General features: G+C 46.3%; 1 protein-coding gene across 1 annotated transcript in view; it reads left to right on the plus strand.

Annotated features, from left to right (window-relative positions):
- ENTPD5 (ectonucleoside triphosphate diphosphohydrolase 5 (inactive)) overlaps nucleotides 1–22,947 on the plus strand; it is a 28,723-nt gene that overhangs the window by 2,375 nt on the left and 3,401 nt on the right. Inside the window, exons 3-15 of the mRNA XM_040975305.1 lie at nucleotides 6,187–6,259; nucleotides 8,780–9,054; nucleotides 10,895–10,974; nucleotides 14,332–14,475; nucleotides 16,813–16,888; nucleotides 17,085–17,120; nucleotides 17,436–17,524; nucleotides 17,798–17,877; nucleotides 18,436–18,497; nucleotides 19,452–19,553; nucleotides 21,360–21,500; nucleotides 22,075–22,131; nucleotides 22,748–22,863. Coding sequence (XP_040831239.1) covers nucleotides 6,258–6,259; nucleotides 8,780–9,054; nucleotides 10,895–10,974; nucleotides 14,332–14,475; nucleotides 16,813–16,888; nucleotides 17,085–17,120; nucleotides 17,436–17,524; nucleotides 17,798–17,877; nucleotides 18,436–18,497; nucleotides 19,452–19,553; nucleotides 21,360–21,500; nucleotides 22,075–22,131; nucleotides 22,748–22,863 — 1,260 coding nt within the window. The 5' untranslated portion in view covers nucleotides 6,187–6,257. The remainder of the gene's footprint in view (nucleotides 1–6,186; nucleotides 6,260–8,779; nucleotides 9,055–10,894; nucleotides 10,975–14,331; nucleotides 14,476–16,812; nucleotides 16,889–17,084; nucleotides 17,121–17,435; nucleotides 17,525–17,797; nucleotides 17,878–18,435; nucleotides 18,498–19,451; nucleotides 19,554–21,359; nucleotides 21,501–22,074; nucleotides 22,132–22,747; nucleotides 22,864–22,947) is intronic.

Genomic DNA, 22,947 nt, shown 5'->3' on the forward strand with positions numbered 1-22,947 from the left:
AAGGCTCAGAGAAAGATGTGTAGGGAAGCTGGCAGAGGAGGTGGGGGAGGAAGAGAGGCAGTCGGCGTGAGTCCTAAAGGTTCTGGCAGTTCAGAAAAGGTATAGTTAAGTGAAAAGTCCAGGAGATCCTTGGGAGATGGGGAGGGCTTAGCCTTGGCCAGGAGAACCTGAGTCGTGAAACACGGGGAGCATAGGGAAGGGCAGGAGTGAAGATTCCAAAAAAGTTCCACATATGGAACTTCAGACCACTTACCCTTGTGACGACAGAAATTACCCAATTCCGTGCCTTCCGCTGGCCATTTGGAGCCACTGTCCAACAGATACTGTGGCCAGGCCACGGTTGAAAAATGGACAAGACGTTTTTAGTGTTAAGTTCTGGCCCAGATCCAGAGTTTTAAAATTGATCAGTAAACACTCTATGGGGGTTAAGGAGTTGTGGGCTCAGTACATTTTGTTACCCATCCTGTATCTTGCTGCTGATCTAAACACAAAGAAGGCATCCCGGCTGTTAAGAAGGGCCAGTCAGTACGGGGGAAATCTCACGCCCCACTGAGGGCTCTGGGTTCGATACCTACCTCAGTCTCCTGACCCCAGCTTCCTGCTTACACAGACCGTGGGAGGAAACAGTAAGTGGTCAGGTTTCTGCCACCTGGGTAGAGTTCCTGGTCCTGAATTTGAGCCATTGTGGGTATTTGGGGAGTGATCTTGAATGGGTAGTGGGAAGGAGCTCTCTGTACCTACCTCTCTCTCTCTCTCTCTCTCCCCTTCTCTCTATCTCTCTATCTCTATGTGAGTGTCTTTACCTCTCCGGTCTATAAAACTTTTTAAAAACAGTACAGGGCCCAGCCGGGTAGCCTAGCAGCTAAATTCCTCGCCTTTAATGTGCCGTTTCTAATCCCGGAAGCTCCACTTCCCATCCAGCTCCCTGTTTGTGGCCTTGGAAAGCAGTTAAGGTTGGCACAAAGTCTTGGGACCCTGTACCCAACTGAGAGACCTGGAAGAAGCTCCGGGCTCCTGACTTTGGATTGGCTCAGATCTGGCTGTTGTGGCCACTTGGGAATGAATCAACAGACAAAAGATCTTCCTGTCTCTCCTCCTCTCTGTATATCTTACTTTACAATAAAAATAAAACAAATCTTAAAAAAAAAAACCAGTACAGAATAAAGTTGGAAAGGTAGATTGGGTTGAATAATAATGCATACCCAATACTCAGCCATGGAGTTTGGGCTTGGTAGGCGCTGAGAAGCCATTGATGACTTTGAGCAGGAGTGTCACCAGTGTGTGTGGCAGCTCCCGGGAAGGAAGACTGGAGTGAGCAGCCTTGTGAGGGCAAGAAGGAGCGAGTAGATCTCGTGAGAGAGGAAGGGGCCCCAGGGCAGGATACTAGCCACAAAAGTAGAACTCTGGAAGCATGCTGAGTCAGTGTGAGGAGCTGAGATCAAAAACTCTTGAAGGTGTTCAGATCACTAAGACTCCCACATGCTGGTGCAGGTCTCTGTTTTCTAGCCTCGTCTCGGCACGTTTTCTGCCCCACCTTATCCCCATATTTGTCTTTACTTAGAGCCGTTTTCACATAACCTTTCCCAGGTCACCCAGAGGTTAAGAGCAAGTGTGTGACTGCTTCTGTATAAATAAAGGGGACAGCTTTCTTGCATTGCCCACTATGATCCTGAAATTGTAGTGGTCCATTTTTCTCTATGCCTACTCCACGCACCCTTCGTGAGTCCCGAACTCAGCTGGAGCTGGACTCTGGCACACTGGTTCACTCTCCATATGGCGGCAGCAGGCTAGAAGCCAGGAGCCCAGTTCTCCATCCAGGACCTCCCACATGGGTGGTAGGGACTCAGGATGTGATTCATCATCTGCTGTCCCCAAAATGCACATCAGTAGGAAACTAGATCAGAAGCAGAGTAGCTAAATCTGCAGCTAGGGACTCCAGTGTGGGATGTTTGCTTCATCCCACCATGTGCCACAGTGCCTACCCCAGGTGTGGTTGTGGGTGTATATGTCTGTCACCTGTGCCAGACCCTGGGTATCTTGAAGTTCTGTTACAGAACTTTTACTCTGGCACCAGGCATTTATTGCACATCTGTGATCATTAGGTGAGTAGTGGTGACAGTGCGCTGCACTGCAGTCTTCCTTGCGTGGCACTGCAAATCCAGATTGGTGATACTGTCCTGCTCAGACTCTTAAGTGACTTCCTCTTTAGTTTGAAAAAAAACTTGTGATGTTGAAGTTTTTGTTTTTTGAAAGAGACACAGAAATCTTCCATCTACTGGTTTTATCTCCTGTGCCTGCCACTGCTGGTCCTGGACCAGGCCACACGGCAGGAGCCCTGCCAGCATAATCTGGCTCTCTCAATGCGTGAGCACCACCTGCTGCCTGGTAGGGTGCACATTAATAGGAAGCTAGACTCAGCAGCAGTGCCGGGACTCAAGCCCAGGCACTCTAGTACCAAAGCCTGTCTCTCTGGGTACTTGCTGTCTCCCCCAGAGCCGAATCTGAATTCCTTCATTAGGTATTTGGTGTACTCTGCTGGTCCACCGTAAGCTGCCTTCCTACCTTTTTTTTCCTTCGGTGGTTAGCTAACCCATCACTTTTCAGCATCTGTGTCTGATTCATACAGTTTCTTAGACCTGAAAAGCTCTCCTCTGCTAATCTGCTTGTCTCCATCACAGTCACCCTGATCATCCCACTTGGAGGTGTTTCCCAGCCTTGACATCTCAGAGCAGAGTAACTGGGCTGCTTGTCACATTGTCACTTTGGGAGGGAGTTTACGGATAGGTATTTTTTCCTCTCTTATAAAAGGTAGATCTAAGATGATTCATCTTTGCAAGCTATAATTTTTACTTTATTTTGCCTCTGGAATAACTAAATGAATGTAGTGTAAGTAGTATGTTAATAAGAAGGATTCTGAGGATAATACACCATCAATGGATTTTTGGAAAGAGAAGAGGGAGCTAGAGATATAATACATAGGCCATTGTGAAACATAGGAACGAGTGTAGCCCTTGACTCAGAGCTTGCATCTGTGAGTTCTGTTAGCCCAGTTGTACCAAGTCCTTTTCGGGTACAATCGCTGAAGAGTACTAACAAGTTCTAGACTTATTACTTTGAAAATTTAAAAGACATCGTCCACCTCCATCTCAGACAGTCTTCTAAAAGCAAACCATTCCTGGGCTCTGACCCTCTGTATTGGATCTGCATGTCCTATGTTATATTCCCAAATGGGGTTAAAATTCATTCCAGTTCACCCCATTGGACTCTCCTGAGTTTTGCTTGAGTTGGCTAGTGTTTACACTGGTGGCTTGGCTATGTCTATTCCCATAATTCAATTTATAGTTTAAAAATTTCATCCTAGCAACATTTTAAACTTGCCTGATGATTAATTTTTAACTTTATGAAGCTTACTTGGCCGTGGAGTGCAGATAGATTGGCAGTGGGAGCTTTTTACATTTCACTGTTTCTAACCTTTTGGTGGATCTTTCTGGCTACCTAGCCCATTCCATTATTTTTCGTTGTTGGAAAACACTGTGTCATTTGTTCCAAGTCAATCAATATTGATATTTGCTTAGGGAGGGAATAGAAAGCACAATTAATAACCAGTGTTATCATAGAATCTTACAAAGAAAACAGAGTCCATTGCATTTGAGATCTGGTCTGGTGTCTGCAGGACCATCTTTCTCACACCTGCCCCCTTTGTTCTGGCACACATCTGCGTTTCTTTTTTTTTTTTTTTTTTTTTTTTTTTAAAGATTTATTTTTATTATTTTTTATTGGAAAGGCGGATATACAGAGAGGAGAGACAGAGAGGAAGATCTTCCATCCGATGATTCACTCCCCAAGTGAGCCGCAACGGGCCGATACTATGCCGATCCGAAGCCAGGAGCCTCTTCCGGGTCTCCCACGCGGGTGCAGGGTCCCAAAGCTTTGGGCCGTCCTCGACTGCTTTCCCAGGCCACAGGCAGGGAGCTGGAAGGGAAGCGGGGCTGCCGGGATTAGAACCGGCGCCCATATGGGATCCCGGGCGTGCAAGGCGAGGACTTAACCACTTGCGCCACCGCGCCGGGCCCACATCTGCGTTTCTTACACTGAGGTTTCCCTCCTCCTGAGGTGTTATGCTTGAAGTTCTCAGCAGTCTGCTGAGGTCCCTTCCCCAGGGTGATTCTACCTTGGACCCAGCATCTGCCTCTGGGATTCCCTCATCCCTCAGGAAGCCTCCCACTCCCTTCCCTTGCAAAGCTGAGGTTCCTTCCTTTATATTTACTCCTTACAGTACTTCATGGACATTTTTTCCTAAGAACTTCTCATGGTACATTTGAGTTCTTGGTTTATTTGTCTTTTTTTTTTTTTTTTGTAATCAATTGAAGCCTTCCTAAGAGCTGAGCCTATAGCTGATTATTCTTTTTATATCTAGAACTAGCACAGTGATTGAATGTTTGTTAATTAGATACCCAGTTCTCTAAGTTTCATCTTGAGATGGAAGCTATTGCATGGAAATTAAATGCTCTTAACTCTCCTGCTATTTCTGCACACACAAGAAAACAATATGAAGTTTAGTCCCTGAACAACTTGTGCCTTACATGCAGTAATTCTGCTGGTTGGCACTTGACTGTCATAAAAGTGGATGAACTAGGCAGTCATGTACGCAGAGAATCAAAGTGCATGAGGGAGGAGTAAAGGGGAAAGAAGGGAAGTGAGTTAACACAGTGCCACACAGGTAGTTGCAAACTGGCACAAAGGTGAGTGTGGCTCGTGAAGCGAGGAGCAAAGGGCAAAAAGGCAGTCAGCAGTGAAAAGCAGGAGTCACAGGGAAGAGGCAGACACAGGCAGGTGAGTGCCCAGATGGGGTCTGGGTGCCCTGGGACTGTGTGGTCAGTCAGGCTCTGAGAGACTTGGAAACAAGGGAGCCAGAAGGAAATTCTGGGAAGGCTGGGTGGGAAGCCTTAGGGTTTGCTGCCAGTGTAAAGAGGCACACAGAAGCAACCTTAGTGTGAGGTGGATGTTGTCACAATCACTGGCTGACTCCAGAGACTCCAAGGAATTAAAGAGGGGGTTTTGTTCTAGGTGAATCGGTGAGAGAGAGATATTTACAAGACGGAGTGTAAGAAATGGATTTAAATATACTGCTGTATACTTGCCAGCCAATAGAAAGTCAACATGATTGTCTGTATTATTATTTTTGAATAGCGTATAGAACTTGACTCGGGGTAGCTTTTTGCAGCTGGCAGGTCTGGAGAACACCCCTGCCATTGGAATACAACAGTGGTCTTCTAATGGGTGGATAACTAATCTTTAAGAAAGAAGCCAGCTACTGTACTCTTGTGAAATTGGTGAGCTCTGGTGTGCGAGTTGCTAGATCACACTGTTCATCCCTGCAGAGCATTGATTTAATACCTACCGCATACTAGTGCTGTTCCAGCACCATGAAGCAGACGGGACAACACAGGTCGTGCATAGCGCGTGGGGAGGATTGGGGCCAAAAGGCAGGGAACATGAAAATAAACAACAGTACTAACTTGTGCAGTGTGTGCAAAGGTGCTATGGAGAAAAGTAAAAGGAAGGGAGGTAGAACATGGGCCAGTGGCTTTGTGGGTTGCGAGTGTACATCCTGAGGTTAAGGCAGGTCCCCCAAGAAGGTAATCCTTAAGCCAAAATTTTCATGAAGTGGTGAACATCTGATGCAAACTGTAGTGCCATTCCTTAAACTCTGAATTATAGGTGTTTCTAAAGCTTTAAAAATAGTTAATCCTAAGGGAAAATGAAGTTGAAATCATGTTAGAAGGTAAGTAACAAGAGCAGAAGAGGCGTTTTGTGTGTTCATTCTTTGCTTTCTCTAAAATCTATTGTGTAATTTCACAATGAACACCTGGAATGACTCTGCAGTTTTCACTCTGAAAACGGATACCTTGGATGCATATTTTTTCCTCCTCTGAAATCTGTTTTGGAAGAAAAACAAATGTTTGAGTAATGGAACTAGAAGCTGGAAAGGTTTTGCAGAAGCCACAATAAAACAGAAAATCCATGTGATTCCTGAAGAAGCCACACAGTCACAGATTGGGGGTGGGGGGATGGGAGGAGCCTAGAGCTTCTCTGGTCTCCTTCCCGAGGGACAAGGAGGGACAAGTGTGGGCACAGCAGGATCCATTCATGCTCAGCAGATCTGAAGAGTGTGTCTGTTTTCAGTTGTTTAGGTCTGACCTGCACCACCAGCCCGTCTGCGGCAACAGAAGCATCAGCCAGAGGAGTGATTTAAGATGTGAGTACGCATCTGGCCAGGCAGTGGTTGACTTCCTGGGTTGAAGCATGCTTTGTGTGGGATTCCTTCTCCTAGCCTGTCCTTCTGCTTAACTACAGGATAGAACTTCACCTCTGAATTGGGCTCCAACAGATGACCTTACCTCTGCCTTTGTCTGGTTGCTTCAGGTAGTTTTAAATTCCAAGTGCACTAATCTTTAGAATGCTTCATTTAATATAGTATATCACATATAGGGAGGGAGGAGGCTTTTCGATAAATGCCTCAGTGGTCATCAGGGTTGGGAGTGATTTGGAATCGTCAGTTCTGTACACCAACTGTATCAGGTATTCTGTTGGACATAAAGATACTGAGAAATAAGGTAATTGGGGCCCGTAGGTTGTCGCTTAACAAGTAACAATGACTTACACAAGAAATATAAGGGACAGTTAAGGAACCGTAACTGGTAGAGTATAGATAAGAAATTATTCATTAAAAAAGATAATAATAAAATAAAAAAAAGAAATTATTCATTAATACCAAGTAAACTACAGCCCCTGGAGTAGAGGAAATACAACTGAGCCAGGGGACAGTTGGCAATAATCTAGAGACATTTTTGGTGTAATCACAACTGGGGTGGGGGAGGGAGTTTACTAGCTGCTAGTGAGTAGATGCCCAGGGTGCTGCTGACCGGGAGGAACCTGACCTTGAAGAGTTTAATTCTTTGCATATAAAATCATTCAGGACATAGCCTGAGATTGACTGCCCATCAGTTACAAATCATGATGTTTTTATTTAGCATCCCTCCAAGGGAAAAAAAAAGACAAGAAGTTACATTCAAGTTGCCAGGTAGAATGGATTTAGTCTATTTAACATTGCCAAATATATTTTTTTAAATATTTACTTACTTAAAAGAAGGAGACAGCCCAGTGCAATAGCCTAGCGGCTAAATCCTCACCTTGCCTGCATCAGCATCCCATCTGGGCACAGTTCATATTCCAGCTGCTCCCATCCAGCTCCCTGCTTGTGGCTTGGAAAAACAGTAGAGGACGGCCTAAAGCCTTGGGACCCTGCACCCACATAGGAGACCCAGAAGAGGTTCTTGGCTCCTGGCTTCAGATTGGCTTAGCTCCAGCCGTTGCGGACTGTTGGGGAGTGAATCAGTGGATGGAGGATTTTTCTGTCTTCCCTCCTTTCTGTATATCTGATTTTCCAATAAAAAATAAATCTTAAAAAAAAAAAAGAGAAGTCAATGTTTTGGTGAAGCAGGTCAAGGTATCCTATGACATCAGCATCCCATTTGGGTGCCTATTCATGTCCCAGCTGCTCTGCTTGTGATCCCGTTCCCTGCTAAAATGCCTGGGAAAGCAGTAGAAGATGACCCAAGCCCTTGGGCCCCTGCACCCATGTGGGACAATCAAAAACTCTTGGCTTTGGACCCGTCCAGCTCTTGCCATCACAACATTTAGGAGTAAAGCAGCAGATGGAAGTGCTCTCTGCCTCTCTAACTACTTTTCAAATAGTGTCCATGAAGCAGAAGCAGGGGACTGGCTTGGCAGCACAGAATAACAGAGACTCGAAGTAGGGACCCTGGGTTGGAATGTGGTAATAACACACTATGCCATAATGCACACCCCAGACTAAATATTTTATCACAGGCTGCAAGGGTATTCAAACACATAATAACCTCATTACAAAGCAATTTTTCAAAGTCTCTTCCACGTTAAAAAAATTATTCCCCCACCCCAAATATTTCTCAGTAATGATAACAAACCATTCTCTCCTATTGTCTACAACTTCAGACCTAGGACAGTGCCTGAAAGATGTTATGTAATAATTGAACAATGCATTGTGACTGAAACTTTTGGGGGGTGTGTGTGTATGTAAATGAAGAATCTGATTTTATCTTCCTAATCACCTTGGAGGAACGATAAGCAGGGCAAAAGCTCTTTCTTGCCGGATGTGTGAGGACAGGGAGTTTGGGAGCAGCTATCTGACTTTCCCAGGTCACGCAGCTACCTGAACACAGGGAGATGCTGGGCTGACCCCCGGGCTGCTGGCCTGGGCCCCTGTGCTTCCTTCTCTGGGCTCCGCATTAGCACACTCCAGGTGTTCAGCAGTATCCAGCCTGCATAACCTGCAGTAAAAATCTAGAATGGAAGTTAAAGCTTCTTATCTTAGAATGTTAGTTTATAACTTAAAGGCAAATGTGTCAAAATAGAATAAAATCAGATTGAACAACCAGAGTAGAGTGGCAGGGAAAGCCATTGAGTGTGAGAACCATCTCGTAGGGTAACAGTAATTAGAAGCAAAGTGTGGGAAAATATATTTTAAATCTCAGTTTCCTTTTGAAACTAGATACCCTTCAGCAACAGTGCTAAGTGCCTGCAGCCTGGCTTAGCTTGTCGTACTGGTTATTAGAAATGGAGAAGAGGTAGTTAAGCATGGGGAGGGATTTCTGCGGTGATTGTTTCTTTCAGAGGTGTAACCACCATCACCAGGTGTACTGACCTGTGTGTGTGTTTGTCCCGTCAGCCACTGCAGGTGTGTGAGCAGCAGCACTGCTGTGCGACAGCCTCAGGGCCACTGTGACTCAAGGATGCGCGCTCACTGGAGCCCAGTCTTGGTGATCCTGGGGGCAGCCTGGGCCTGCAGCAGCAGTGTCTGCCACAGGGAACAGTCAACATGGTTCCAGGGGGTCTTCTTGTCTTCCATGTGCCCCATCAACGTCAGTGCCAGCACTTATTACGGAATTATGTTTGATGCAGGGAGTACTGGAACACGAATTCACGTTTACACCTTTGTGCAGAAAAATCCAGGTAAATGCCACTGGGACCCGCCAGGTTTTGTGACACCAAACTTCAGCGTTCCTTCCCCCAGAACGAACATATTGGAGTGTGTGATGTGGGCTGCAGATCTTAGGCTGGTGGAAGCCTTTCTTCAGAGAGTGCTTTGGACTGAAATTGAACCTGTAATTTAATTACATTGGAAATTAAGAGTCTGGACCTGCCTCTAGTCTGAAACCCATGTGTCCACGAAGTATAGCTGTGGTTCATCCTTCCTAATGTTGCCTGGGGTCCAGAGTGTTGAAAACGTAAGCATATTTCAAAAGTTGTGTAGGAAACAATTAAAATCATTAGTTTATTTTGTGTCAAGAATATTTTGAAATCCATAGCATAGCTTTTTATGATTAGAAATTCATGTGTAGTTTGTCATAACATGTTACTGTTATTCAAAATCTCTGTGTAGTATTTTTTCTAAAAAGATTTATTTATTTGTGATGCAGAATTTCATAGAGAATGAAAATCTTCCATCTGCTGGTTGACTCCCTGAACAGTGGCAACAACCAGAGCAGTGCTGGTCTGAAGTCAGGAGGTTCCTCTGAGTCTCCCGTGTAAGTGCAAAGACCCTAGCGCTTGGGTTACCTTCTCTGCTTTTCCAGGTACTTTAGCAGGGAATTAGATTAGAAGCGGAGCAACCAGGCCTGGCGCTATAGCCTAGTGGCTAAACTCTTCGCCTTGCTTGTGCCAGGATCCCATATGGGCATCTGTTCATGTCCTAGCGGCTCCACTTCCCATTTAGCTCCCTGCTTGTAGCCTGGGAATGCAGTAAACAATGGCCCAAGGTTTTGGGACCCTGCACCCACATCGGAGACCCTGAAGAAGCTCCTGGCTTCAGTTTGGCTCAGCTCCAACTGTTGCAGAATCTTGGGGAGTGAATCAGTGGATGGAAAATCTTTCTTTCTGTACTCTGTGTCTCATTTTTTTCTGTAAATATGCCTTTCCAATAAAAAATATTAAAAAAAATTATAAAAAAGAAGTGGAGCAGCTAGGACTAACTGGCATCCATATGGAATGCAGGCACCACAGGCAGTGGCTTTACTCACTGTGCCACAGCACCGACCTGTTACCAGGTATTTGATGTTAAAGTAAACTTGTTACTTGGAATGCTTGCAACCCATATTGAAATGCCTGGTTTGAGTCCTGGCTACTCTGCAGCCAGTCTGGCTCCCTGCTAACATGTGCCCTGGTGGGAGGTAGCAGATAATGGATCATGTGTTTGGATCCTGCCACCCATGTGGGAGACCCTGGTTGAGTTCCTGGCCTCAGCGTGGACAGGGACTGGCTGCTGTGGGCCTTTAGGGAGTGGTACAGCAAAGGCTGTGTAAGTGCAAAGGAAAATCTACCTGCTTTCTTTGCCTATCAAATAACATTTTTTAAGAATTTAATAATAGAAAACCACAAGGATGTATTTTCTCAGTTCATTGCACATAATTAACAGCAACAAAAAAAACCTGCATGAATTTCAAAAATATTATGTGACAAAATAAACTCAGAATTTTAGTTCTGCTTTTCCATGAACCTCTTGAGGTATCCTCATATTGGGAGTGTTCTCGAGAGAAAGGTTTGTGAGATGTTCACTGCCATCCTTGGAGAAGAACCTGAGGTGACCTTGAAGACGAACTTTGGGATAGTTTTGTCCTTTCCACTTATCTAGTTCTCCTGCAAGATATTCCTCACAAGTGAATTGGTTTGGAATAGCCTGAGGCCAGAGCAGCATAAAACATATGACAGTTGATGGACCCCAGCAGCCGGCAGAAACAGGCTAGCTTTTGGTAATTATCCATCTCTCTTTTGTTTTGTTCCAATGGAAAAATAGGACAACTGCCAATCCTGGAAGGGGAAATTTTTGAATCTGTGAAGCCAGGACTTTCTGCTTTTGTAGATGAACCTAAGCAGGTGAGTTTCTCATGGCTTGTGAAGGGGTCCTGCAGGGTCAGCAGTAGCTTAGCAGCTGTTTCTCCCTATGTATCCACTGTCTGAGATTTTGAACTGCCACCATCAACTGCGCTGGGTAGTATGAATATAAACGAGATCCATGAAGGTCTGTAGCGTTTGAGGTATAGACATGGCAACCTAGGGGTGAAGAGCCAGTGAGTTCTCTGGCAGAGTGCCCCGATGCAGGATAGAACCATGCCTGTGCCTGAGAACTGGATATCAGCTTGTGATGACAAATCTTTGATGACAGAGAATGCACAGAGAGGAGCTGTGACTGTATTTCACCTTGGAGCACAGGGTGCCATTGTGACATAACATAGAGTGAGGCAGAATGCTGAACTCTGGGAATAGATATAAAAGAATTTTTCAGTGTCAGACGAGTAATCACTAGGGACCATCATTGGGACTTTTGGTTTGTGCCCCTGCTGTTCTGCCTCCAATCCAGCTCCCTGCTAATGTACCTGGGAGGATGACCCAAGGACTCGGGCCCCTGTGACACATGTGGGAGACCCAGCTTCTGGTTTCAGTCTAGACCAACCAGGCTGCTTATGGGAATTTGGGGAGTAAACCAGCAAATGAAGATCTGTCTCTCTCAATCTCTCTCTCCCCCTCACTCTCTCCTTCTTTCTCCCCTCTCCTTCCCTATCTCTCCCTCTCCCTCTCGTCCTCTCCTTTCCTTCCCATTCACTCTAACCCTGCCTTTCAATTTTTAAAGATTTATTTATTTTAATTGAAAGGCAGTTACAGAGAGAGCAAGCAAGTGAAGAGAGTGAGATCTTCCTTCTGCTAGTTTACTTCCCAGGTGGTTGCAACAGTCAGGGCTGGGCCAGATCAAAGCCAGGTGCTTCTTCCTGGTCTCCAACATGGATGTGGAGGCCCAAGTACCTGTGCCATGTTCTGCTACTTTCCCAGACCAATTAACAAGGGACTAGAGGTGCTGGTTTTACCCACTGTGATACAATGCGAGCCCCAAGATTATTAACTAAGAAAACCTGATGTTAAAAATGGTTTAGGGTCTGGCACTGTGGCCTAGTGGCTAAAGTCCTCGCATCCCATGTCAGCACCGGTTCTAATCCCAGCAGTCCTGCTTCCCATCCAGCTCCCTGCTTGTGACCTGAGAAAGCAGTCGAGGATGGCCCAAAGCCTGGGGATCCTGCACCCGTGTGGGAGACCTGGAAGAGGCTCCAGGCTCCTGGCTATGGATCAGTGCAGCTCTGGCCATTGCAACTGCTTTGGGAGTGAATCTATGGACAGAAGATCTTTCTCTCTGTCTCTCCTCCTCTTTGTATATCTGACTTTGCAATAAAAAAATCTTTATAAAAAATGGTTTAATGATAAAGAGCTGCAAGGATGTATATTTTCTCAATGGAATAGTGGATCTGCTACAAAATTAGGAGCTACTGCAATCACTTTATTATCTGAAACTGATTAGTATCTAAAGTTTCAGTTTTTCAAAAAGATTTATTTGAAAGTTAGAAGGTCATAGAGAAAGGTTTTCAGGAGAGACAGAAAGAGATCTTTTGTCTACTTGTTCACTGCCCAAGTATAGGTCAGGTCACAACCAAGAGCCAGGAACTCCAGCCTAGTCTCCCACATGGATGGAAGGGACCCAAGTACTTGGACCTCTGCATTTTTAGGAATGTTAATAGGAAGCTGGATCAGAAGTAGAGCAGCTGGGACTGGAACCAGTATTCCAGTTGGGGTACCAGCATTAAAAACAGCAGTTTATCACTGCAATCCAGTGATAGCTCTTGTTTATTTATTGGAAGGCTTTGAAGTTGAGGAGGGAGAGAATGAATATGAGAATCGGTATTCCACCTGCTGGGTCACTCCCCAAATGCCCACAACAGTCAGAGCTGTGTCTAGGCTGAACTCTATTTGGGTTCCCGTATTGTTGGCAGGGACCCAGGTGTTGGACCCATACCCTGCTACCTTCCAGAGGGTGCCTTAGCAGGAAGCTCGGTCAGAAGCAGAAGCAGGCCTTAAATCCAGGCACTCCAGTATGAGATGCAGGGCATTTCAAAGCGGCAGTTTGACTGATGTGTCACAGCACCTGTTCCTAATTAGACATTTGGTAGAGATTACTGTGTTGTGGTTAATAATAGCAATGATGACTAATGGAGTGTGATATCAGAATAAATTGTTGCTCAAGGAAACAGTAAACTTAAAATAATGATTTTTATTTATTATAAGTTAAGCATCTACTATATGCCTTGCATATAAGTGCTGGTAAGTGCAAAAATGAGCATTAGTGATCAGAAAAAAACCACACCATGATAGCAGCTATGGCTGGCAGGTGAGTGGTAACCATATACCTTGTCTAAGTGTGCACCTGCTAAGCGTTGCTATGAAGCAAGTCTTCCCTGTCACCTGGGAAACCAAATGACCTGTGTTAGGCCACAGTTCTAGCAGCAGGTCAGGTGATTTCAGCTCCTCCAGGTTCTTCTTTAGCCTAAAGATAATTCATGGCACTGGTATTGTGGCACAATGGATTATACCACTTCTTACAATGCCAGTATCCCAGATCAGAGTGCTAATTTGAGTCTTAGATGCTTTGCCTCCAATCAAGCTACCTGGAAATGTACCTGAGCAATCAATGGAAAATGGTCCAATTTCTTAGGCCCCTGCACCCACATGAGAGACCAGGAAAAAGCTTCTAGTTTTGGCGTGGCCCAGCCCTGGCCATTGCAGCGAAGTGTAAACCAGGGGATAGAGGATCTCTGTGTCCCTCCCTCCCTCCCTCTCTCTATAACTGCTGTTCAAATAAAATGTATTTTAATGGATTTATTTATTCTTACTTGAAAGGCAGATTTACAGAAGAAGAAGGAGAGAGAGGGCTTCCATTAGGTGGTCCACTCCCCAAATGGCTACAAAGGCTGGAGCTGGGTCAATCTGAAACCAGAAGCCTGGAGCTTCTTCCAGATGTCCCATGTGAGTGCAGAGGCCCACTTGGCCCTTCTCCATTGCTTTTGTGGGCTCATCAGCAGGGAGCTGGATCAGAATTAGGGCATCTGAAAGTCAAACTAACACCCTTGTGGGATGCTGGCACCACAGGAAGAGGCTTCACCTAGTACACCAGGGTACCTGCCCCTCTAAGTTTAATATAATAAAATAGCAGTCAACAACAGTGACCCTACTATAAACAACTTAAATTTGGTTGTGACTAGTTGAATTCTTCAAAGTTCCCCACATGTATAGAGAGTAGAGTGTGGAGTCCCTTACCACCTCTGTCCTTCTGCTCCCTCAAAGCATGTTGGAGGAGTTGAGTAGTGCCACAAATGGGCTGTCAGTGGGACGAGTGGGCCTTCTGTTTTGAAGGGTGCTGAGACGGTTCAAGGACTGTTAGACCTGGCCAAAGATGCAATTCCCCAAAGTCACTGGAAGAGGACGCCGGTGGTCCTGAAGGCAACTGCAGGACTGCGCTTGCTGCCTGAACAGAAAGCCCAGGCTCTGCTGTTCGAGGTAATTTACGAAATCTGCCTCTCAGATCATCCTTTTTCCCTACATCAGTATTTTCAGAATTCTTAGCTCTTTGGGGATGTGGCTGTCGTGTCAGTGTCCTGCCTTGGGGAAAGCTATGTGATGACTCAGGCTCTTGTCATAGTGAGTTGTTTTGATGTTTGTCCAATACTCTCAAGAAAATACAGAGCTTTCCCTAAAATGTTATGAGTACTCAGTGTTGTTGACATTCCCAGCTTCTCTCACTTTTCAAATCACAGTTGTAGAAATTGGTTTTAACCTTCCTTGTTGAGGTAAACTTACATACAATAAAATATATCCTTTCCAAATGTGCAAGTAAATGAACTTTTACAAACATGAAGAGGTTTCCTCATGCCCTTTTCTGGTCAGGTTCCCCCATTCCTTAACACAGGCAACCCCTGATCTTCTTTGTCACCCCAGGTGAGTCTTGGGTGATCTTGCATTTCAGTACAAATGGAATCTTGGCGTTCATATTCTTTTATGTCTGGCTTTGCATGGTTTTTGAGAATAATCTTGGAATTTTAAGTTTGGAAAATTTTAGTCATTATTTCAACTACTTATTCAGACAAAAAAATTAAATATATAGAGGTGATACCTCAATATTTTTCATTTTATTGTTCCATATTTATTATGCAGTAAATATTTAAATTAATAATATCTAAATTTCATGTTATAAAGCATATTGCTATATAAAATCCTGTTATACCAAAGCACAATAGAAAAGGATTCTGTGTTGCAGGTGTGTCAATTTATCATGCAAACCCACTTTTACTCTGACTGTTAGCACAGGGATGTAAGTGCATTGTGCAAGTATTAGTAGCCTGGCATGTCTGTGCAAGAATCTGAATCCTGACTCCTCACTCACTCATTCGTCATTCACGCATTCACTCCACATACAAGTATTGGGTGTTGGTCAAGTTACCAGAAATTCACAAAGCAAGGAATGAAAAAGAAAAGTCCCTCCCTGTGGAGTTTATATTCTAATGTCAGGGACAGAGAAAACAAGCAGTTGGACAGTGTAAAGTGTGCTGGTGCTGAAGTTGCCATGGTGAACAGAAAACAGGATGCTGGCAGTGGTGGGGAGATGGCAGCCTGAATAGGGCTGTTGGGGCGGACTTGCTGGAAAGGGCCACTGGATCACAGACCTGAGGAGCATGAATAAGCAAGTTATAGAAGATAGTTTGTGGGAAGAAAATTCCAGACAAAAAACAAACAAACAAAAAAACCCAGTAGTGTGCTAGGGCCAGAGGCAGGAGTGTGCTGTACAGAGTTCAAGAGCAGCATCCAGGACACAGGCATGGCTGAAGAGGACCCAGAAGGAAGTAAAAGTTGGGATCAGAGAGGTGGAAGAGCGTGTGGGTGTGTATGTTAGGGGCGGTGTGGAGGATAGAGGGGATGGGACATGGGAGGGATGGAGGCATTTTTTCCTGTAGGGTCTCCAAGGCCAATGTAAAGACTTGTGCTTTTTCTCTAAGGAGGAGACCAGCAGCAGGTTCTCAGCAGGGCAGAAACATAATTTGACCGCCATTGAAAACACCATGCTGGCTGCTGTGTTGAGAACAAGCTGGGGAAGGAGAGAGCAGTGAAGGCAAAAGCAGAAAGCCTTTTCCTGCTTGCTTGTCTATGTTCTCCTTAGATGTGTGCTTATCAATCCTGGAACTGGCTTTTCCTGTTTGAAAGAGGGTCCAGAGTCCACTGTATGATACCTTCTGTCCCACTGGTGATGAGAACAGCAAACAGATTCCTGTTCCTATTTGGAGAATTTTCTCTCCATGGTGATTCTCTAATTCCTGTAGTTATGGAGAGTCAAGGGCAGCTGTACAAGACTTTCATTGCCATCTCCTAAAATGGGATTCCATAAGTCTAAATCTGGTCCCACTCAGGCTCTGGAGGCCCCAGGCCTGGGCCACAGTACCTCAGCTCTTCTACAGGCATTCCTCCAGGGCGTGGAGTGGGAAAGCCTGCCGCCTGTAGTGTGTGTGCTGGTAGAATTCACCAGCTGCTTCCTGATCAGAGCTGGCAGGTCCAGCCTGTGCCCTTTCCTAGGTCCAGTCACCTGTCAGTGCTGATGGCTGGGTTGAGATTTAAAGTGAAATGAGGAACCCCAGAGTTAGAAGTTTTACAAGAAACTGATAATGACTCACCTAGTTTCTTCTCTGGTTCCTTAGGTAAAGGGGATGAGTAAGCTGAAATTTTATCTAGGGAAAGTGAAAAGAATAGCTTTCTAAGCTCTGTAAAATGGCCAAAATATGAAAATTGATTGGATTGCCTTAGGGAATCCATATCCCCACCAACAACACTTCTTTGTTTTCACTCTAGGTAGAAGAAATCTTCAAGAAGTCACCTTTCCTGGTACCAGATGACAGTGTTGGCATCATGGATGGGTCCTATGAAGGTGGGAGAGGCCGTGACCTTTGCTCTAGAGGGAGGGGTCGGATCACTGCAAGAATTAAAGAAACTAGGAACAGGGAGGGGCACTGGTGAGAAAGAGAGTGAACAGGGAAACAGAGGGACAGCAGGACCCAAGGCTCAAGAAGGAAAATTCATACAAGTGCTATGGTATGTAATCTTCATCTTTCTGTTTTTTTTAGGCATATTAGCTTGGGTTACTGTGAATTTCCTGACAGGTAATACATCCTCAATTTATCTTGGACCTTAAGTGACTTTCATAGGCATGATCAGGAGGGAGAGTATCTTCCCTCCGTCCCTGCACCCCTTTTTTTTAACTGGTGAGGGGAGGAAAGACAGGCAGTTCATCTTTGTAACCTGCCTTCAGATCCTCAGCTGCAGCCGTCCACCCAGGACAGTCTTCTGGAGCGTATGGGGTCGGGATGCCCAGGAGGATTATGGGATGAATCTGATGCATGACTGGAGCAGGGGAGGAACAGATGTTGTGGACTGTCCAGATGTGGAGCAGATGCTGAGCCGGTTCTCGTTGACAGGTCAACTGCACGGTCGTGGCCAGGAGACCATGGGGACTCTGGACCTGGGCGGGGCCTCCACCCAAATCACATTTCTGCCGCAGTTTCAGGTGAGTCATGCACAAGAGCACCTGGCAAACAAGAGCATGTGCACCAGCCAGGCAGCTCCCCTCCTGTCCCCCGGGCTGAGAGGGGGCCAGTACGGGCCGAGTGAACTTGAAGCTTTCTGTCAGTTGGAGTCTGTACTCATGAGGCAAACAGCCTGATCCTTTGCCATCTCTGATATTTGTGGGGGAAGGACGGGCTGGTGGTGATAAGATCTTCTGAAGAGTGCAGATCCTGAATGTTTTTTTTTTTTTTTTTTTGCTTTTTCTGATTTGCAGAAAACCCTGGAACAAACCCCTAGGGACTACCTCACTTCTTTTGACATGTTTAACAGCACTTACAAGCTCTATACACACAGGTGAGGAGAGGGCCAGGGAAGGCTATTCATGTGTAGGATTTCCCCCAACTTGGCCGTACACTCTGTCAACAGAGCTGGCCAGTCTCCTTGTATCTCCATGGAAGCCTTAGCCGCTCCCCCAATCCAGAGGCTTCCAAGAGGCTTCTCCCTTCTTGACCTTGAACGTATGTAACTTAAGAGAGTTTTCTTTCCAGAGAGGACATTTGGAGCAGGTCCACCCCCCAGTTCCAAGCCAGGTCCTTTGGAGGGGAACCCTGGGACGTTCAAACTCCGGTGTGCTAGCCAGGCTGATAAGAGAGCCGTTCTGGGAATGGCACTGTGCTGGGAACTCAGGAACTGCAGCAACCTTGCCCCAACTGCAAAATTTCTTCCTGCAGAACCTTTCCCCAAACTGTAGAAACAGCCACTGCTGAGCACACGTGAAGAATAGGTTCCAGAACATAAGATGTTGGGTTCTCCAGGGGAAGATGGGGAAACACGTCAGGTCTGCAAGAGGCAGCCTCTGGGACTGGGGAGCTGGAGGGCCTTTATGAGGCCAGTCCATCCTGTGTTTTACAGTTACTTGGGATTTGGACTGAAAGCGGCAAGACTGGCAACCCTGGGAGCCCTGGAAATGGAAGGTTCGTCTGGGGACGTGCGGCGGGTGGGAGTGACACCGCTATTCAGCTTGCCTCTTCCCTCCCTTGGAAGCAATTTCATGGCAGAAATCTCATATTGGAATAGGGTAGCAGATGTTGTAAAATGGATGTAATAGCAAATTCTTTTGTATTTTGTAAGTGCGGATGTTTAACATATATAATTAACTGTTTCAGAGTGAGGCCTGCTCATACAGGGGACTCCCTGTGGCTGAGGCTGAAGTGTGTGCAGACCTGCAGGGGTCTGGGTGTGTTTGCAGGAGTGTGTGCAGGCCCTTAGCTTTCTTTGGCAGGTGCAGGAAGCAGATAAGTCTGTTTTGCCTACAGGACAGAATAACTGAGTGATTCCATCCATTTCCTCACAGTTGGGGTTATACAGGATGGGAATCAGTGCCAGTTTTCTGATTTGGGTGGATTAACCTTTCTGTGCCCCTTTGTTCCACCTCCACCTTAGAATAAAATTTCATTTAATGCATTTTGTATGATGCCTGACTCATAGTAAATTATTTGATGCTGGTGATAGTGGTAGTTTTTTTTTTTTTAAAATGATTTATTGATTGATTTACTTCAAAGTCAGAATTATGAGTGTATAACATTTCAGAGTTTAGAAAACGTTTTCCATAGAGTAGCACAGTATTTTCTCCCTTGTTTTTAGAAAGGAAGAAACTCAGCTCTTGTGGATTTGGATTTCTGTGAGATGTGATGAAAGTGACAGACCACCCTGTCCAGTGTGGGTGTGCACAAAACTTAGCTTTCCATTTCTGAAGGTTCACCCACCCGCAACAAACTGCCCGTGACCCCTGAGCTGACAGTTCCTGCTGTGGGACACAGTCATGGAATTCATCTCAGACTGGCAGCCCAGCTTTCTCGGTGCTTCTGGCTCATTCCTTGCCATCTCTCAGTGTTCTTGCCTCTTACCCAGGCCTTGGCTTTTCTCAGGAGCCGATGGACACACTTTCCGCAGTGCCTGTCTGCCACGGTGGTTGGAAGCAGAGTGGGTCTTTGGGGGTGTGAAATACAAATATGGTGGCAACCAGGAAGGTGAGTAACTGTGTTAGAGATGTTTTTTTTAAGATTTATTTTATTTGAAAGCCAGATTTTTTATAGGGAAAAGAGGAGAGACCAGAGAGTGAGAGATTTTCCATCTACTGGTTCCCTCCCCTAAGGGACACAGCAGCCAGAGATGAGCTGATCCAAAGCTAGGACGCCAAGAGCTTCTTCCTGGGCTCCCACATGGGTACAGGACCCAAGACCTTGGCCCATCCTTCACTGCTTTCCCAGATCATAAGCAGAGAGCTGGATCAGAAGTAGAGCAGCTGGAACACAAACCAGTGCCCATATGGAATGCTGACGCTTTCAGGTGGAGGATTACTTTGTTAGGGCACTACATGAAGCCCTAGTGAGACGATTTAAAAAAAAAATGTGTTGTTAAGGATTTATTTATTTTTATTAGAAAGTAAGATTTACAAAGAAAAGGAGAGACAAAGATCTTCCATCCACTGATTAAATCCCCAGGTAGCCACAATGGCCAGAGCTGAGCCAATCCAAAGCCAGGAGCCTGGAGCTTCTTCTGGGTCTCCCACGTGGGTGCAGGGTCCCAAGGCTTTGGGCCATCCTTGACTGCTCTCCCAGGCCACAAACAAGAGCTGAATGAGAAGTGGAGCAGCCAGGATATGAACCAGTGCCCATATGGGTTCCAGGCTCATGTAAGGCAAGAATTCAGCTACTATGCTACTACACCAGATCCAATTTTTAAAAATTTATGTATTTGAAAGCCAGAGAGATTTTTCCATCTTTTAGTTAATTCTTCAAATACCTGTGACAACTGGGGCTGAGCTAGACTGAAGCAGAGGCTCAGAACTCAGTCATAAGTCATGAGTGTCAGGGACACAAGTACTTGAGCCATTACCTGCTGTCTCCCAGGATGTGCATTTCCAGTAAGCTGGCATCAGAAGCAGAGCCAGGGGCTAACACTGTGGTGCAGCATGCTAAATTGCTGTGCGATGCTGGCATCCCATATCAGAGTGCCAGCTCTAGTGCCTCTCCACTTCTGCTTCAGCCTCTCTGCTCATGTGCCTAGGAAGGCAGCAGAGGATAGCCCAGGTCCTTGGGCCCCTGCCACTCATATGGAAGACTTGGATGGGGCTCTGTGCTCCTGGCTTCAGCCCAGATCAGCTCCTACCATTGTAGCCATTTGGGAGTGAACCAAATGGCTGCCTTTCAAATAAGTAGATATGTTCTTCAAATAAAGAGACAGAGCTAAGACTGAAACACAGGCACTCCAGTGTGGGTACTGAGCAGTGTTTTGACTGTTGCTCCCAACACCCACCTCTCGTTAGCTGAAATTACCTTTACAACAGAGCTTGTGGCAAGTCTGGAGCTCAGGAGTGGCTTGTCACGTTGCAGGGACTGACTCTCCTGACCGCGGTGTGCCTCTGATGACCAGTGTAAAGGGGTAGTCCTTCTTTCCCTGGTGGAGTATTGGGAGGAACCCGTTCTCAGCCTGGCCAGAGGCAGCAGCATGAACTTTGTTTTAGGCTCAGTTAAAGTTTAATTATTTAGTAAGGCTTGGAATTGGGACATTAAGGAAGGGTAACTCATCTTGGGCTTTTATAAAAGCTATCAGCTTTCCAATCAAGCATATGGGTGAGCCCTTTGGGTTCCTGCTGCTCAGCCGCTGGTGCAGCTGTGACCGCAGGTGAAGGAGGGCCGGCCTGGGGAGACAGGGCAGCAGGCAGGCTGCTGTGCACCCTCCTTGCCTTTCCTCCCACATTGGCTGCAACAGCTTGGCACAGAGCATGCCCCTGCCCACCCCCATTCTCACCTTGCCCCTTGACACCTTTCCAGGGGATGTGGGCTTTGAGCACTGCTATGCCGAAGTGCTGCGAGTGGTGCAGGGGAAGCTGCACCAGCCAGAGGAGGTACGGCGCAGCTCCTTCTACGCGTTCTCTTACTACTACGATCGGGCTGTGGACACGGGCATGATTGGTGAGTGCACCCCTGGGCCGGCCGAGCAGGAGTGTCGGAAGCCTTGTGCATACTCTCCTCCACACACACAGTGGAAGGCTGGGTGTGATGTGCAGTGTTTGCCACAGACGCTACGTTTGCCATTGTCTTTCTTCACATCTCAATGAGGTGTGATCGACCATCAGTGAGTGCGTGCTTAGAGCACGCAGTTGCCAGACTTTGTCACATACACAGCCAGTGTATGCATCACTGCATTCAAGTGAACACTCCTGTTAGGCCCAGAGTTTCCTCCTGCCCTTTGTAGTGCCTCTGCCCCAGCACAAAGGCAGTGCTTTTGTTGAACCAGGAGAGTGAGCCTCCCATCCATCAGGCTGTGAGACAAATGCATTTCCCTTCACTTCTGCGTGTTTTTATGTGTTTGCTTTTTATTGCAGTAAATATACTATGGTAGATGAGTACAGTAGGCTGTGTAGATGATGTGTGGATGTGGCATGCTTGCACATCCCGTTCTTGAATTTTTCATTATTACAGCACTAGGATCAAATTTGTTTTTGTGAAGGCTTTCTGATGTCACTACTGGTCTGTTTTATTTCAGATTATGAGAAAGGAGGTGTTTTAAAGGTGGAAGATTTTGAAAGAAAAGCCAAGGAAGGTGAGTGTGAGGAAGGCCTTAGGGTGGTACTGGCACCTCTGGCAGTCCACCCATACCGCACAGCCCAAGCAGGTCAGTGCCCAGTCTCGGGAAATGCTTCCCTCCCTGGGTCTCCTGGCCTTCTTAGCTGGGAAAGAAGATGGGAACAGGTGAGGCACCGGGGAAAGCTGTGACTCTTGTTTTCTGCCCGCATTTCTTCCTTTCTGTGTTTTAACTGAGGTAGTGTTGCCACAGTTAGCGACACTCTGAGGGCCAGGGTACTTGGGAAAGCACCACGGAGGTCCCGCTGAGGACCAATCTAACAGTAAAGGATCTGAGCCAGGGGCCCATGTTGCTTCCTGGACCTTACCTGTTTCCTGGGCCTTAGATTTAGATTAGATCAGGGGCTTGGAGCCAGGTGCCTACCACAGGTCATCAGCCTGGGGCAGATAAACTAAGTCGTGTAAATTTGAGTCCACACATTGTCACAGCAACAGCATGCACTTTTCTAATACACTGTGGTCTAGCCAGAGCAGTCAGTGCAAGGCTTGGCCAGGCTACCTGTCTATGCATGGAGAGTGCCCTGGGTCCCTGGGCTCCAGGTGTGAGCTCCACTCAGCACCCCCTCTTCCTTCAGTGTGCAATAACCTGGAGGCGTTCTCCTCAGAGAGTCCTTTCCTGTGCATGGATCTCAGCTACATCACAGCCCTGCTAAAGGATGGCTTTGGCTTCGCAGACAGCACTGTCCTGCAGGTGAGAGGTGGGACACCAGGGCACGTGGCATGCTGCTTCCCTTGGGGCTGGGGAGAAAAGGAGTTGAGAATGTATTTAGTAATC

Source organism: Ochotona curzoniae, unplaced genomic scaffold (genome assembly GCF_017591425.1).
Source record: "Ochotona curzoniae isolate NIBS_2020 unplaced genomic scaffold, NIBS_Ocur_1.0 contig_2688, whole genome shotgun sequence".
Lineage (NCBI taxonomy): Eukaryota > Metazoa > Chordata > Mammalia > Lagomorpha > Ochotonidae > Ochotona > Ochotona curzoniae.